Here is a 16303-nt window from a genome sequence, read left to right on the forward strand (position 1 = left end):
AAGAAACCCATGGAAAATGAAAACTTTCTAGCTTCTAAGGCCAGTGATTTTCAATCTTCCTAATGCTGTGACCCTTTAATACAGTTCCTCATATTGTGGTGACACCAACTATAAAATTATTTTCATTGCTACTTCATAACTGTAATTTTACGACTTTTATGAATTGTAATGTAATTACCTGTGTTTTCCCATGGTCTTAGGCAACCCCTGTGAAAGGGTCATTTAACCCCTAAGGGGGGGTCGTGCCCCACAGCTTGATAACCACTGTTAAAATCTAAGCAATCCAAACCTGTTATATGGCTCTATCTGTCAATAAGATGCAGGATATATTAATAGCTAGAACATCATACCTTTCTTAATCAGAGGCTCTTGGAAAAAGAAGGCAAATAAATTAGCATTGATCATTGAAGGTCTCAGTGTGGCAAATCCTCAAGCACATCTTTCTGCCATCTTTTATGTGACTGTGGATGAAGGAGAAGGGCATTGTCATAGAAAGCCGGTTTCAGGAGAACAACCATTTTGACAGTTGTTGAGTGCCCCACCTGCAGGGCTTCAATGGGTTCTCGACCACCCTAAGGAGGGAATGTAGGGACAGGAGATACAAAGGAAAGACACCAAGTCTGGATTCTGATCCTTCCACAAAGGTTTATATAGTTCCACAGAGTGGGGGGAGCAAGAAGCTGTCATCTGCATAAGGTGGGGCAAACTAACAGGATGTTTGTATAGGATGTTTACAGGGTGAGAGGGTCAAGGGCTCTGACTCAGTGTCCTGTTGCTAGGCAACCTGACTGTAAGCTGATCTAGTTCCCTGTCTTATGGGGGGGTACCTGTATTTTTCTAGAGATTCTGTCCTTGTCCCTGACAGTTGAGTCTCAGTTTGCCCATCTCTTGAGAATTCAGGGAAACATCTTGACTTTCCACACTGACCTGTGGGGGCCAGCTGCTAGTTCATGTAGCCTTGCTGTCAATACCATTCTCTACATACATTCTTCTCTGAGGTTTCCACTTGGACCTGCTGGCAGCAAGGACTGAATGATAGTCCCATTCCCTCTTTGGGCTTCTTGATACTACCTTGTTTCACCTTTCTCAAGAAAAGATCAAAATAACTTTTCCTCCACTATTTTATTTCATTTGCTGTGTTTTCTTCCTTTCTACTTCTTCTTTTTTCCTTCATTAGACTATGTTTCAGGGGAAAATAAAAGCAATAGTCATTGAATCAGAAAGTTCCAGGTTGGATCCAGCAAGACAGCTCACTGGATAACTTCCTTATGATGACATCCATGCACCCACACATATACACATATAAATAAACAATAATAAATAAATGAAATGCAATAAATAGTTAAAAATAAGAAAGTCCAGATTCTACTGGTTTTGTTCTTTACCAGCTCTTTGACTTAGCTAATCAATGTTGCTCCTGTGACCCACCACACCATTACTTAAAAAATACACTTAGGGGTGTTCACTGTCAAAGCCATTAGAGGTGAAAAGCTGGTGTTTATAAATGTCTGCACCAGAAAAAGCACTTGCTGAAGACTACTTTTTTTTCCCTCCACATCTGAGCATTAGGGGATCCTCAGCCCAACTGCTGACCATGTCCTGTATAATCCTTGTGGCTAGCAACTATGGAGTCATATTCTACCCTCTAAAGCTCTTGGGCACCAGTATTGTTGTCTTCAGAAGAGCACAAACATCCAGGAAAATCCAATAACTGCACCCCTAAAAGTGCTTCATCCCACACAAATGGCACAACCCCCCCACCTTGTTCCTCTATTTCAGGTGATTTATTTTCTCAAATATCCTGAAATGTTGCTTTAACCCAAGCTTCTCTTCAAGATTTATGCAAAAGAACACAAGAGTTCAAATTCTTAAAATAACTTCTGCCAAGGTTTTCACTACTGTTGTTGTTGTTGTTCCTCAAATAAGCTTTGTAAGTATAAGTCAAATTGATAAAATTGCATGATGGCGAAGGTGCTCTCAAATTTAGGAAAGACAAATTTAAGATGAAGACCATAAATATTGAACTAATGGATTAAATACATTACTTTTATTACCTAGGGACGTCTAACTCACTCAACCATGATAGATAGGTATATTTACTATTGACTATGGAGCACAGCTTCTGAAGGCAGCACATCATCACGCTACAAAATCTCCACAGAAGGTCTGCATTCTACTTCTACCACTCGTGACCTTTTTCCATCTCAATTTTCACATGAGCTTATAAAACTCATTCAACTCACTGGCTTCCAAAAGATACACAGTTCTATGGAGCATTTTCTGATTTCTTGGTTCTTATTGACTGTGAGGTAAACATGAAGAGTGGCACAATGATGTCTAACAACCTTGTTTACCTGGTGAAATAGTCTCCCTGTGCTTTGCCTTTGCCTTCCTCCATCTGTGTGTTTGCAAATAAGTAAACAATATTCCAGTTTCCTTTATTTCTCTTCTGAAGAAGGATTCTCTGTCAATGATCCCTAAAAACAACTGCTTTATAAAACATACTTTTTCCTTTGTATTTAATATTTGGAATGAAAAATGGGCTACCTTGGTAAAGAAATCTGAATGTGAGGGGAGAAGCTGGGGATGGTAGTATGGCACTGTGTAGGTGATCCTTGATTCCATACTCCACTGATCTAAATCCTTTACCCCATAAGCTTTTTGGTGAATGTAGCTTTACAGGATTTCTTTAGCTTAGTTCAGGTAGGAGCTCCAGTGTGGTTGAGGAGTCTGACAGACCTGGAAATGCCAAGTCTAATGTAGATTTAACTTCTTTGGATCTCAGTAGCCTCGAGATATACATGTTAGAGGATTAGTTGTTTCTTTAGATGCCTTTACTAATATTTCTTCTTGATTTTCTCAAGCTCCATACATTGTTAGCTGAAATTCTCATGGGTTACTTTTGGGAAATCAGTCTGAAGTCCTTTGTGGTCACATTGCCTGCCCCACTAGGTTCTCTCCTATTTGTCTTTTCATTCTACTACTTCTGTAACTTCTGTTAGTGTCTATTCCTTACCAAGAAAAATGGAAGTGAATATCTTTGCTATCCTAGAAATCCTAGCCTTAGGCTAATGCAGGTTTTTGAAGGCTTGCTTCTCCTTATTCTAGTACAGCTAGCTGAATTCTTATTCTCTGCAGACTATGAGGGATCAGTACCCTTTCGGATCTTTTTGTTTTTTTTTTTTTCTTCATTTTACATATCAACCACAGTTCCCCCTCTCATCACTCCTCCTGCCTCCCCCCCCAACTCCCCCCAACCCACCCTCAAAAAAGGTAAGGCTTCCCATGGGGAGTTAGCAGAGCCTGGTACATTCCGTTGAGGCAAGTTCAAGCCCCTCCTGGTTGCATCAAGGCTGTGCAAGGTGTCCTACCAGAGGTTATGGGCTCCAAAAAGCCAGCTCATGCACCAGGGATAGAACCTGATCCCACTGCCAGGAGCCTCTTAAACAGACCAAGCTACACAACTGTCTCACTTATGCAGAGGGCCTAGTCCAGTCCCATGAAGGCTCCACAGCTATTGATCTAAAGTTTGTGAGTTCCTATTAGCTTCGTTCTGTTTTTATCTGTATCTGTAGATTTCCCCATCATGATCTTGATGCCATTTGCTCATAGAATATCTCTTCATTCTCTTCGACTGGACTCCTGGAGCTCAGGCATGTGCTTGGCTATGGATCTAAACATCTGCCTACATCAGTTACTGGATGAAGGATCTATGATAACAATTAGGGTATTCACCAATCCAATTACTGGGGTAGGCCAGCTCAGGCACCCTCTCCACTATTGCTAGTAGTCTGAGCTGGAGTCATCTTTGTGAATTCCTGGGAACTTCCCTAGCACCAGGTTTCTCCCTATTCCCATGATGTTTCCCTCTATCAAGATATCTCATTTCTCTCCCATTCTGTCCTGTTCCAGCTCAACAATCCCATTCCCTTATGTTCTCATCCCCCATCCCCTACCCTCTTTTTCTTCCACTCATTCCCAGTTTACACAGGAGATCTCATCTATTTCCTCTTCCTAGGGCAATCCAACGCATCCCTCTTAGAGTTTTCCTTGTTACCTAGCTTCTCTGGAGCTGTGGTTTGTAGTCTGGTTATCCTTTGCCTTACATTTAGTGTCCACTTATCAGTGAATACATACCATGTTCATCCTTATATCTCTTGGTTACCTCACTCAGAATATTTTCTAGTTGTATCCACTTGCCTGCAAATTGCATGATATCATTGTTTTTTTACAGCTGAGTAGTACTCCATTATGTATATGTATCACATGTTATTTATCCATTCTTCAGAGAGGGGCATATAGGTTGTTTCCAGGTTCTGAGTATTACAAATAATGCTGCTATGAACATAGTTGAGCAAGCATCCTTGTGGTATGATTGAGCATCCCTTAGGTATATGCTCAAGAGTGGATCATAGGATCTTAAGGTAGATTGATTCCCAATTTTTTGAGAAGTCACTATTCCTATTTCCAAAGTAGGCTGTACAAGTTTGTGCTTCCACCAATAATGGAGCAATGTTCCCTTTGCTCCACATCCTCTCCAGCATAACGCTATCATCAGTGTTTTTAATCTTAGCCATTCTGACAGGTGTAAGATGGTATCTCAGAGTCATTTTGATTTGCATTTTCCTGATGACTAAAGGATGTTGAGTAATTCCTTAAATGTCTTTCAGCCATTTGAGATTCTTCTGTTGAGAATTCTCTGTTTAGCACTGTAGCCCACTTTTTAAAATTGGATTATCTGGTACTTTTGATCTCTAATTTCTTGAGTTCTTTACATATTTTGGAGATCAGCCCTCTGTCAGATGTGGGTTGGTGAAGATTTCTCCCCATTCGGTAGGCTGTTGCTTTGCATTTTTGTTTACCATGTCCTTAGCCTTACAAAAAGTTCTCAGTTTCAGGAGGTCCCATTTATTAATTGTTGCTCTCAGTGTCTATGCTATAGGTATTATATTTAGGAAGTGGTCTCCTGTGCCAATGTGTTCAAGGCTACTTTCTATTTTCTCTTCTATCAGGTTCAGTGTTAAGTCCTGTTGTTTTTTTGGTGTGTGTATATTTCCCTTCTTTGGAATTTGCTGCTGTGGAATTACCTATTGCCTGTGTCTTAATGGGTGCATCTAACTTCCTTAGGTTGGAATTTTTATTCTAGTAATTTCTGTAGGGCCAGATTTGTGGTTAGGTATTGTTTAAATCTGGTTTTATCTTGGAATATTTTGTGTACTCTGTCTATGGTGATTGAAAGTTTTGCTGGGTATAGTAGTCTGGGCTGACATCTATGGTCTCTTAGTGACTATATAACGTCTGTCCAGGACCTTCTGGCTTTCAGACTCTCAATTGAGAAGTCGGGTCTTATTCTGATGGGTCTGCTTTTATAAGTTTTTTTTTTTCCTTTGCAGCTCTTAACATTCTTTCTTTATTCTGTATGTTTAGTGTTTTGATTATTATATGATGAGGGGTCTTTTGGTGGAGAGGATCTAGTCCATTTGGTGTTCTGTGATCTTCTTGTATCTTCATTTCCTTCTTTAGGTTGGGAAAGTTTTCTTCTATAATTTTGATAAATACATTTTCTCTGCCTTAGATCTGGTATTCTTCTCCTTCTTCTATCCCCATTATTCTTAGGTTTTGCCTTTTCATGATGTTCCAGGTTTCTTGGATGTTCAGTGTTATGACAATTTTTTTTTTGGCTTTACTGTTTTCTTTGACTAATGAATCTATTTCCTCTATGTATCCTTCATTCCAGATAGCCTCTCTCCCATCTTTTGCAATTCTGTTGGTTGTGCTTGCATCTGTAGTTCCTGTTCATTTATTCAGATTTTCCATTTACAACATTCCCTCAGTTTGTGTCTTCATTTGCTTCTATTTCAATTTTCAGGTCTTTAACTGTTTCCTTCACCTGTTTGGTTTTTTTTTTCTTGGTTTTCTTGGCTTTCATTAAGGGATTTATTGATTCCTTCCAATTTTTGTTCGTCTTTTCCTTAATTTCTTTAAGGGAATTTTTCACTACCTCTTTAAAGGCCCCTATCATCTTCATAAAGTTATTTTAAGGTTGTTTATTCTGCTTCTTCTATGTTGGGTATTCAGGTCTTGCTGTTGTAGAACTGCTAGGTTCTGGTGGTGCCATATCGCTCTTTATGATGTTGTATGCAGTTTTGCACTGGTGTCTATCCATCTCTTCCTCCAATTGGTGTAGGGTGTGTGTGTCTGAGGGAGCTGCTCTTGGTCCAGTATGTGCTGGCTGTGTGTGTGTCTGTGTCTCAGAAGGCCACTCTTGGACCACTTGGCACTCTTGGTCCAATCAGAGTTCTTGGTACAATCAGAGGTGGCAAATTTTGCATCTCAGGGAGCTGCTGAGGTCATAGGGAGGTGGGTGGGTTTTGGAGAGAGAGAGGGTCTTATAGATTGCAGGGTCCAATGAGCAGTGTTGGTGGGGAGGCCTTCCCACAGAGGTCTTCCCTGCTTGCCTGCAATTGGGGCAGCAATGGGTGGTGGTGGTGGGGGGGCACGGGTTTTGCCTTGAGGTCAAGATACTAGAGGCCCTTTCACATCTTAAAATGTTCAAATTTGATAAGAATTCAGAAGTAGCTTTTGCTTAGGACCAGGGAGAATAAACAATTCATTCAAAATCACAAGTGAATTCATGATGCTTCATTCATACAGCAAATGGAAATTGAGGGACTACTATACACTGGATGGCATACTAGGCTCTGGGACTAAAGAATAAGGATGATGCAGGCCCTTGTCTTTTGACCATATCCGTGACCACACTATGTGGCAAACCTGGGAAACAAGACAAAGCAAAGCAAGACCAGACTGAAGGCCTGACGCTTCACTTTTTGATTCTATTCTATGATAATTTCAATGCTTAATTTTTTCATGCATGCACCATGATTTCATACATTTTGGGGAGAAAATGTGATGTTTGGATACACTTATTAATTGTGCCCTGATCAAATTAGGACAACTGGTCTATCTATTACTTTAAACATTTATGACTTACTTGTTGTGAGAACATTCAAAATATTCTCAGTTTTTGAAATGTACAACACAGCATTATCAACCACAGTTACCCTACTGTGACTTAGGATACAGAAATCTAATTTTTCTTGAAAATATTTTCAAAGGGACTTGTCTGCTGAATAATCTTCTAAGCACAGTAATCTCAATGAACACCACTCTTTTGACACTACTAAATGTTGACAGTTCCTTTCATACTTACTGGAGAAGAAAAATTTTTTAAACACATCTGGAGACAGGCTAAGCAAGACTCATTTTGCTGACTTTAAAATATCATACATATATACATATAAGTATGTAACAATAACTAATGGAAAAAGATTATTAATTTGAAAAAGATCAAGGAGGGGTTTATGGAGTATTGTGCAGAGGGAAGAAGGGAGGGAAATGATGTAATTATAACCTCAAAAAATAAAAGAAATAATTTTAAAAAACAAAAAGAAATAATTTTAAAAAACATTAAAAGAGGAATATTCGCTGATAAGATGGCTCAGGTAAGAATACTTCCTGCTCTTATAGATGATCCAGATTCAATTCCCAGCATCCACACAGTGGTTCACAACCATCTGAAACTCCTGTTACAGAGGCTCTAACACCCCCTTCTGACCTCTGCGGGCACTAGGCATACCTATCATACAGATAAATACTTGGAGGCAGAACACTCATGCACATAAAATAAAATAAAGTAAAATAAAATAAAATCTAAAAAAATTTTTAAAGATGAACTAAAGTAATTATAGAGTACCACAATTCATGAGAACTTAGTAATAATATATACACTTTCTAATATATACACTTTCACACTATGCTAGAAATGTCAGCTTCCATTTTGTTCTCAAGTTATGTTCTCCAGAAAACACAGGTTGGGAGATATGAACATGGTATTGATAAGGCAATAAGTGTCTCTTCTAAAGCCAGTTAACAATGGAAACAATGAGAGGTTATTCTCTACGAGAAACTGAAAGGAAAGACTAGAACATGCCTGAGTGGGCAAAACTCTAGATGGTCTAGAATTCCATGAACAATCATTGTTTGGTTGCTGATCCCAGCAGCACCCACTCCTTGTTTTTTGTGCACAAGGGTAAATCATGTATTTGTGACCAGAAGCAAAAACTCAGTGTATTAACCATCCTCCCGAGTATATGGGCCATTGTCAAGGGCACCGAGTGTGTGTGTCAGTTCATATGCCCTGCTTCCTTCAGTGCCACTTGGTAGATGCAGGTAGTGGCAATAGCTAGGGACTGGAAATCCTTATCCTGCAGAGTCCACTGCCTGTACCAGTTGTGAGCTGATGGTGAGGGTAGAGGACATATCCATGGCCCCAAATCACAAATTCTGCTCTACCTGATTATTCATTTAGCTCAAGCTGATAACTTCTATTTACTGTCTCCTAGAATGTACATTTTCAATCAGATCCTTTCCTCTTCATTAAGATTCTGCAATCCTTATGTCATCTCACAACAAAGAACTATGCCTCCCGTTTCACAGTTCACAGCATTCATAGCTGATACAGTCTCAACCCTTTGATAAAAGCACCAACACTTTAGCCATGGATATCTTATCACCCTTGAACAGTTTGGAAAGGAGACCTTCCCTGTATCTTCTAAAGCTCCCATTCTTACCAAACTGCTGATACATCTGACATTCCCAAGCAACTAGCCACCCTAATCCCCAAAACAATGCAGGGAAGTTGCCTGTCCCTGGTGTTCTGGAAGTCTCTTTGCTTTGGTGAAAACTCAGTGACTCATCCTTTTACCCCTCTCCCCTTCCCAGGGATGTGGAAATATTGAGCTGTTGGTATTATAGCTTACAAGTTAGCATATTCTGAGGGGGTTTGCAAACACTATTGTCTCATGTCATCCAGGTGAATCACACTGACCAGGGAGTGAATTAATGGTGAGAGGAGACATAGAAGCGTGTACAGAAAATTGTGAAGTAATTCTCTTGTCGTTCTTCTCTCTTTTTTTATTTTATCCAAGGTTATACTTCCCACACCTTCAAGAATACTAATTCATATTTTATGATAATTATTCATGCCCTTTCATATACCATTAGATCATAAGCACCATGTACGTGTTATTTTTGTCTTGTTTTATTCATTGCTTTGCTCCCAACATATAAGGTACCTGGCACACCACAAGCACTGAACAGATGTTTGCTGAGTGAATGAACGTCTCTGTGCATCTCAAATAGGCCTTTGATCGCACTTTGATGGACACTTCTTAAAAGTGTTGCTGTGGCCTGCTGGGAGTGGTGCACTCCTTTAATCCTAGGATTCAGGAGGCCGAGCCAGGTGGATCTCTGTGAGTTTGAGGCCAGCCTGGTCTACAAAGTGAGATCCAGGATAGGCACCAAAACTACACAGAGAAACCCTGTCTTAAAAAACAAACAAACAAAAAAGTGTTGCTGCATTTAATCTAAATGTTGGAAAAGGAGGAAAACTCACTTTTTTCTATGGGCACAAAGATTCCAGTTGGACCATCCTGAGTGGAAAATAAAAGTTTTTCTGAACACACAGATACAACCTCTTACTGTATAAACAACTGTATCTGTAGTTAGACATAAGTTGGTTTTGAACCTTTTGCTATTGTAAGAGCCTGATCACGCTGCCCTCTCTTTTCCAAATGGGCATTAGCGTGCTAAGCACACTGCATTTCAAAAGCACTCTGTGCATAGTAGCTGCTCAACAAATGCCAGTTCCCTTCCTAGCACCCATGGTCTCCCTACCCTGCTCCAGATCCAGGACTGCCATGTTCTTGCAGCACTGGTTGTCAACACCGGTCAGCATTAGCCAATCAGAGGAGACTCAGTGGAGACACACCCACTGCAGGTCCTCCTCTCATGGTCTTCGGTTTGGGAAAGGCTGGGCCTCCATAATACAAGAGCTGGCAATGAACAGCCTAGCTTCTGGCTTTCACTTTTGTCTGCACCTACCCCTGTCAGGTGACTATCCTGAAGGTAATCAGCACTCTGTCAGAGCTGGCTGGCTCTGGTGGCAGAAAGTGCTGCTCTCTCAGCTGCTTTGGCAGATCTTCCCTGAGCACTGGGGTCTGAGTGGGGGCAGGGGGGAGTAAGAGAAAGAAAAACTCCAAAAAACATGATGTTGTCACTTCCAGACACAAGGAAGCCTGGACAGATACAGGGCCCAGGCTCAGAGACAACCCTGGGTTAACACCATGTAGGACAGGTTCCACTGTGTCTAGGAATGACACACACCTACAGGGCAAGGGGATGATGGAAGGAGCAGGAAGGGCTTTTTCCTGTGTAGCATATGAGGCACAGAATGGTTTGGATTTCAACGCACAGTAGAGATGGGCTAAGCCTAGCTTCCATGTCTGTCCGCTTTGCAACAGCTTCCTAGTGCTCTTCGGAGATCTTGAGTTCTTAGAGGGAGGCCTTGGAATTCCAGTCAGGAATCCCTGGGGACCTCATGTTGGATAAGATTCAGGCAGCTCGAGTGTTATCTTAGCTGTTGGGGGACTTATTCCTCTGCTAACCCAGCCTGCCTGTGTCTTCCAGGCAACAACAGCGTGCTGACCTGTATGGAAGATGGACTGTGGTCCTTCCCCGAGGCCCTGTGTGAGCTCATGTGCCTGGCTCCACCCCCAGTTCCCAATGCAGACCTGCAGACAGCAAGGTGTCGAGAGAACAAGCACAAGGTGGGCTCCTTCTGCAAGTACAAGTGCAAACCTGGATACCACGTGCCTGGCTCGTCTAGGAAGTCCAAGAAGTAAGTGGTGCTGGGACACACTCTCGGGCTCTGGGGAGGGGCAGAGTCAGATCAGTGCTGGGACCACACTCTCCGGCTCTGGGGAGGGGCAGAGTCAGATCTGGATACCTCTTTGGATGGAAATAGTCTTGGCTTTGCTGGAGGCCATACCAGCAGTGTCCCATTCTGTCCCATTCAAAAGACACAGCAGAGTAGGTATTGTTTACACACAGCTACTTCCAAGTCACAGCTCCACTGCCAACTGGCTATATGGTCTCAGCCTAGTGGTTTATTTTCCCTTGGCCCCTTACTATTTCAGCAGCAACAAGAAGTTGGTAAGTTACCACACAGTGTTGTCCTAATGTAGAAGGACTTGCAAAAATGTCTTGCACAAAGTGCTTATTCAAGGAATATTGGATGCTCACATCATCATTTTACAGGCACCCAAGAGAACACTCTGGAAGGAAAAGAGAAGACAAGGGGCTGGTGGGGATTGAGCTTGGTCCCAAACGACACCTGACTGACAACCTTCCTATCTTCGACAATGTTGTTCAATGAATGCAATTTCCTTCATTCTTTATTAATATTATTGTTGTTGTTGCTGACATGATAATATAATTATAGCATCCCCCCTTTCCTTTCATACCTCCAAACCTTCCCATGTACACCCCCTTGCTCTTTTCAAATTCATGATCTCTTTCTTGGCATACACACATGTGTGTATACATATATATGCACACATATATATTCATAAATATGTAAATATGGCCTGCTCAGTCAATATAATATTACACACACATATCATATATCCATCTTTTTTCTTCTATTTATCTGTCTATATATCTGTCTGTCTGTCTATCTATCTGTCTTTCTGTCTTTCTATCTATCCACCTGGGGAAGACTGTTTCTCCTGCTTTCAACATTCCTTAGTTGCCTGTAGTTCTATATCTAGGAATGAAGCCTCATAAGCTTCCTCTTTGCACGTTAGCATTGTCTATTCGTGTCATCCTTGTTTAGGTCATATTTAAGCAGCCATATTGATGAGACTTCAAGGTGCTTCTTTGACATTTCTAGGAGGCAAAAATATGACAGCAAACTTTTTGTTTTTCTGACCCTTACAGCCTTTACTCCCCCGGTTCTGCAATGACCCCTAAGCTTAGGTGCAGTGGTTGTATTGTAAATATATCAGTTGGTGCTGGACTCTACAACTTTGCATTGTGACCAGCTGTAGCTTTCTGAAATCGTCTCCATCATACATGCCTCTCGCATTCCACATACAGGCAGGGGATTATGAATGGGAAGACAATGTGAGGCCCCCTGGTAGTGTTCAGGTTTGAGCCATGTGATTCTTGGAATAACTATTCTTTCATTTTTCCTGAAGACGGGCCTTCAAGACTCAGTGTACCCAAGACGGCAGCTGGCAAGAGGGAACTTGTGTGCCTGTGACTTGTGATCCACCTCCAGCCAAATTCCATGGGCTCTACCAATGCACCAATGGCTTCCAGTTCAATAGTGAGTGTAGGATCAAGTGTGAAGACAGTGAAGGCTCCCAGGTAAGCCCACTGAAACCTGAGATCGAGACTTCCTCCCCTCTGCTTAACAACTGCTGTCTCCAGGGCTCTTGTCTACACAGCCAAGCCTGTAAAATGACAGTGTCACCACTGCAGAAGCTGAGAAGCAGGACTTCCAGTATGTTCTTTTGTAAGCTCTCTGAGCTCTGTTTTCTCTCTATGAACCTATTTCATCCAGAGAGTCTTAGCTGTGAGAATATTTTTTTTGCATTTTTTATTATCAAGAGATTTTCTGTTCATTTTACATATCAACCACAGATGCCCCTCTTCTCCTTCTTCCTATCACCCCCCTAGCCTCCCCCCCCAATCCACCCTTCATTCCTACCTCCTCCAAGGCAAGGCCTCCATGGGGAGTCAGCAGAGCCTGATATATTCAGTTGAGGCAGGTCCAAGCTCCTCCCCCTGAACCAAGTTAGCTGTGAGAATTTTTTAAACATTAGAACTGTTAGATATTTGTTGAGCAATTATTAAAGAAGACTATATATGGCCTCTTAGCAGGTGAGATGGATCAGTTATGTGACTATGATAGGAGTGACTGGGACTTTGATCAGCTCTGCTCACTTCCTACTGCCATCACTACTCACATTGTCCTTGAAGTATTTAAAGACATGAGGCTACCATTATCATTAGTCATCCATTGCCCCCTGAAGCCTGCAGAGGGGGCTTTATTAAGGTTGGACGAACACTTCTGAGCACAGTATGGAACAAAGGAGGACAGAAGGAACCAGTGTGGATTTGAGTTAAGCCATATGGAACTAAAGGATAAGTGTTCCTGCCTGCCTCTGTTGAAGGGACTCTGTGAACGAGCAGCCTTCATCCTCCATACCCAACCTCTGCTACTCAGTCAGATAGGCAGGAGGTCACAAAAGTAAAACAAAAGTCCATAGAAAAGCCATTTTCCCAGAACCCACCACTTATAGTTGACAGGCTAACCCTGATGTTCACTAGTGTGCAAAGATCACCAGCCAGGTGAGCCTGAAAGGTAAACTGTCCAAAGTCCTTTATGTTCATTATTTCTTAGCCTCCAAATATCAAATACTGTTAAACTAACACCATTAGCACCCCCTTTTTCCTTTTCCAACATTTAAGCAATTCCCGGACCTACTTATTCTTCTCAAAAGACCCCCCTAAAGCTGTTCCCTCTGTACACAAGGCAACTACCCAAATAAAAACTACTGTGCCTTTTTTCTGGACCACAGTGCTCTTGATCATGTCTTTTCTTATCACCTCAATTCTCTGGCTTCAAGCCTTATAAGCTAGCATATTTTTGTTTCCTTGGGATAAAATCCAACCCTATTAGGCAGCATTTCAGACTCCACCCCCACCCCCAGGAAGACTTAGGTCCCCTAAGTTCTCTGTGTTTCTAGATTAATTATTTCCACCATTTGGTTCTGACTACTTCTCCTTGTCCTCCCCACTTCGACCAAGAAGTCCCTTCTCCACCATTCCTTTGCGTAAGTTTCTTCCGCTCCTGGGCTCAGCTGCACCTCTCTCAGATTTCCTGCTTATAGCAGCAGCCACCTGTTCTAATTTTGACTTATTTCATGGTGGTCCCACACAGACTGTGAAGTTTACTGCCTCTTTCAATGTCCCTATGCCTTCAGCACTTAGGACAGTGCCAGGCACCTAGTAGGTCCCTCGGAAATGACAGATTAGGAACCAGGGGCCCCTTCTGTGGATAAGCTGAGTTTAGTAAGACCTGAACATCACACATTCACAGGTGTCTATGAATACCCCGGGGTGCTGGTGGCCACTCCTGGGAATTATGCTCATCCTCCAACACCTAAGAAGCAGGAGTCCTGGAACAAGCAAGGACCAAGATTACCATGGCTTCTCACAGGCTGATCTGCTTCCCTTTCACTCCCTCACATAAAACTGTTGCTAACAGTTATCCCTGAGCCAAATAATATTCTGGCCATGGCCATGTTATCAAACTGAAACCCAGTCTGCCCGAAGCCTGCCAAGTAGCTTTCATGGGCAGTTTGTATTTAAGGGAGAGGAAAATGTAAATTCATCAGAGGCCTGGAGTGTTGCTGTTTGGCAGTGGGCGGAGAGGCTAGACTCGAAGGAGCAGGGTATGGCTTGTCAGCTCAAAGAATGAGGGGGGCGTGTGCCAAATGGGCTCTTAACACAATTGACGTTTCTAGTTTGTACTAAGAATGAATTTCCTCTACCCTCAGACCAAGGGCCCGAGCGCCAGCGCTAACGTTCACCTCAGATTCCCTCTTGCTGCCTGTAAACACAGCAGGAACGCAGGGCCCACACTTCTTGAATCCCACGGCTTATATGGAACAAAGATTCTTAGCTTTCCAAACTAGTTCCAGATCCTGGCAGAGAAGGGTAGAGGCTACTATAGGGAGAGTCACATACTCCCGCCACGGCTCCTACTGGCAGAATTTTAAACATTCCACTTCATTGAGTCCTCCGAGGGAGCCAGTAGGATGCTTGCTAGACCTGGGTTCAAATGCTGACTTCACCAGCCCACACTGTCGACAGAGGGACAAGTTACTTAACCCTGCCAACGTCAGGTTCCCTGAGTGTAACATGTGAAGTAATAGTTCAGCCTGCCTCACACTTTTTTGGTGGTAGCAGGGAATAGACAAGGGTACATACACCCTGAGTTGTGCCGTGCATGGGTCTATGCCACCGTAAGCGGCGGCAACAAGGAAGCCACAAATAGACTAATCTGCTTTTACGATGATCACAGTAGAGGTCTCTGATGCTAGATGCGAACTTCCATAGAACTTAGAAACAAAGGCAACAGATTGAAAAAGTCTTCTGCTGGCTAGCTCCCCAGAGTCACAAAAGTGGCACCTATCCAGTGTAAAGATCCATATGAGCTGCATGGAAACCTAGAATGTTACCCAAATAAAACCTGTAGAATGAACAATCCTCTAGTCCTTCTAGAACTTTCTGTTATGATGAAAATGTACCATTTCTGTGCTGTGTCTCCAGCCATGTGTCCCTGAAGTCTCTGGTTTTGCTGTGTCTAAGCAGTTAAATATTAAATTCAATTTTACTTAAAAGTTTTTTTTAAGTATGTTCATGTTGGTACACATCATTATTACATACATGTGGGAGGTAGAGGCAGGAGGATTAGGTGTTCAAAGTCAGGCCTGACAAATAGTGAGTTTGAGGCAAGCCTTGGCTATATGAAACAAGTGGCCTTTTCTCAAACAAATTGTTTTACTTATTTATTTTTTGATATGGTTTCACCGTGGAGCCCAGATAGGCCTTCCTTGAACTGACAGCCCTTCTGCCTTGGCCTCCTCGGTGTTGGGATATTAGGTATGCTCCATCACGACCAGCTCCATAGTTCATAATAAATGTAAATAGCCACACTTACACTTCCATATTGGACATTTCAGCTCTGACATTTATAGTGTTCCTGTCACACTAAAACCAAGGAGGAAGGCCTAAATAGTCATAACTTTACTTTTTAATGTGAGGATTTTATGGGCACCAGGCTAGTGTCACAGACTTTCTTTCATCCTGGTAACTAAAAGCAAACACCCGAAGAAGAAACCATCTCCCCACTTTCCAGGTGCAGAAGGAAGGCCGGTGGAGTCTAACTAAATCTTTGCCTGTAACTCTGAGCTCATAGGTGGTGTTCAGACTCTTCAGCCATGTTCATCCCCTGCCCCCATACACTTCCAGGGTAGGCTGGTGGCGAAGGCCGACGTATGCTCTCCAGACAGCTGGCAAGAAGTGCTAAGCCTATCGAGATTTAATGAGACTTAGAAGGCACTGGATATGTGAAGAGATAATTTAGTCCCAGGACATAGTGACAAGCTCTGTAGGAGTGCCGCAAGTGATAAGAGGGGCAGCCAGTCTTCAGAGAAGACCAGGGTCTGTGGCAGACACTTGAAACCAGGACAGGAAAAGGCTAACTATGCTTCATGGGAAGAGTAGTGCATCTAATAATGGGTTTCCAGAACTCAGCAGGAGCAAGAGAGGGAGGAAAATAGTAGCACCATCAACACTCCCAGTCCCTTGCAGGGGAGACAGAGGT

General features: G+C 42.4%; 1 protein-coding gene across 1 annotated transcript in view; it reads left to right on the forward strand.

The window, feature by feature from the left end:
- Positions 1–16303, forward strand: part of Pappa (pappalysin 1) — a 252295-nt gene that overhangs the window by 198920 nt on the left and 37072 nt on the right. Inside the window, 2 exon segments of the mRNA XM_037202665.1 lie at positions 10531–10741; positions 12102–12273. Of these exon segments, the coding sequence (XP_037058560.1) occupies positions 10531–10741; positions 12102–12273 (383 nt within the window).

This window comes from Peromyscus leucopus, chromosome 2 (assembly GCF_004664715.2).
Source record: "Peromyscus leucopus breed LL Stock chromosome 2, UCI_PerLeu_2.1, whole genome shotgun sequence".
NCBI classification, from domain to species: domain Eukaryota; kingdom Metazoa; phylum Chordata; class Mammalia; order Rodentia; family Cricetidae; genus Peromyscus; species Peromyscus leucopus.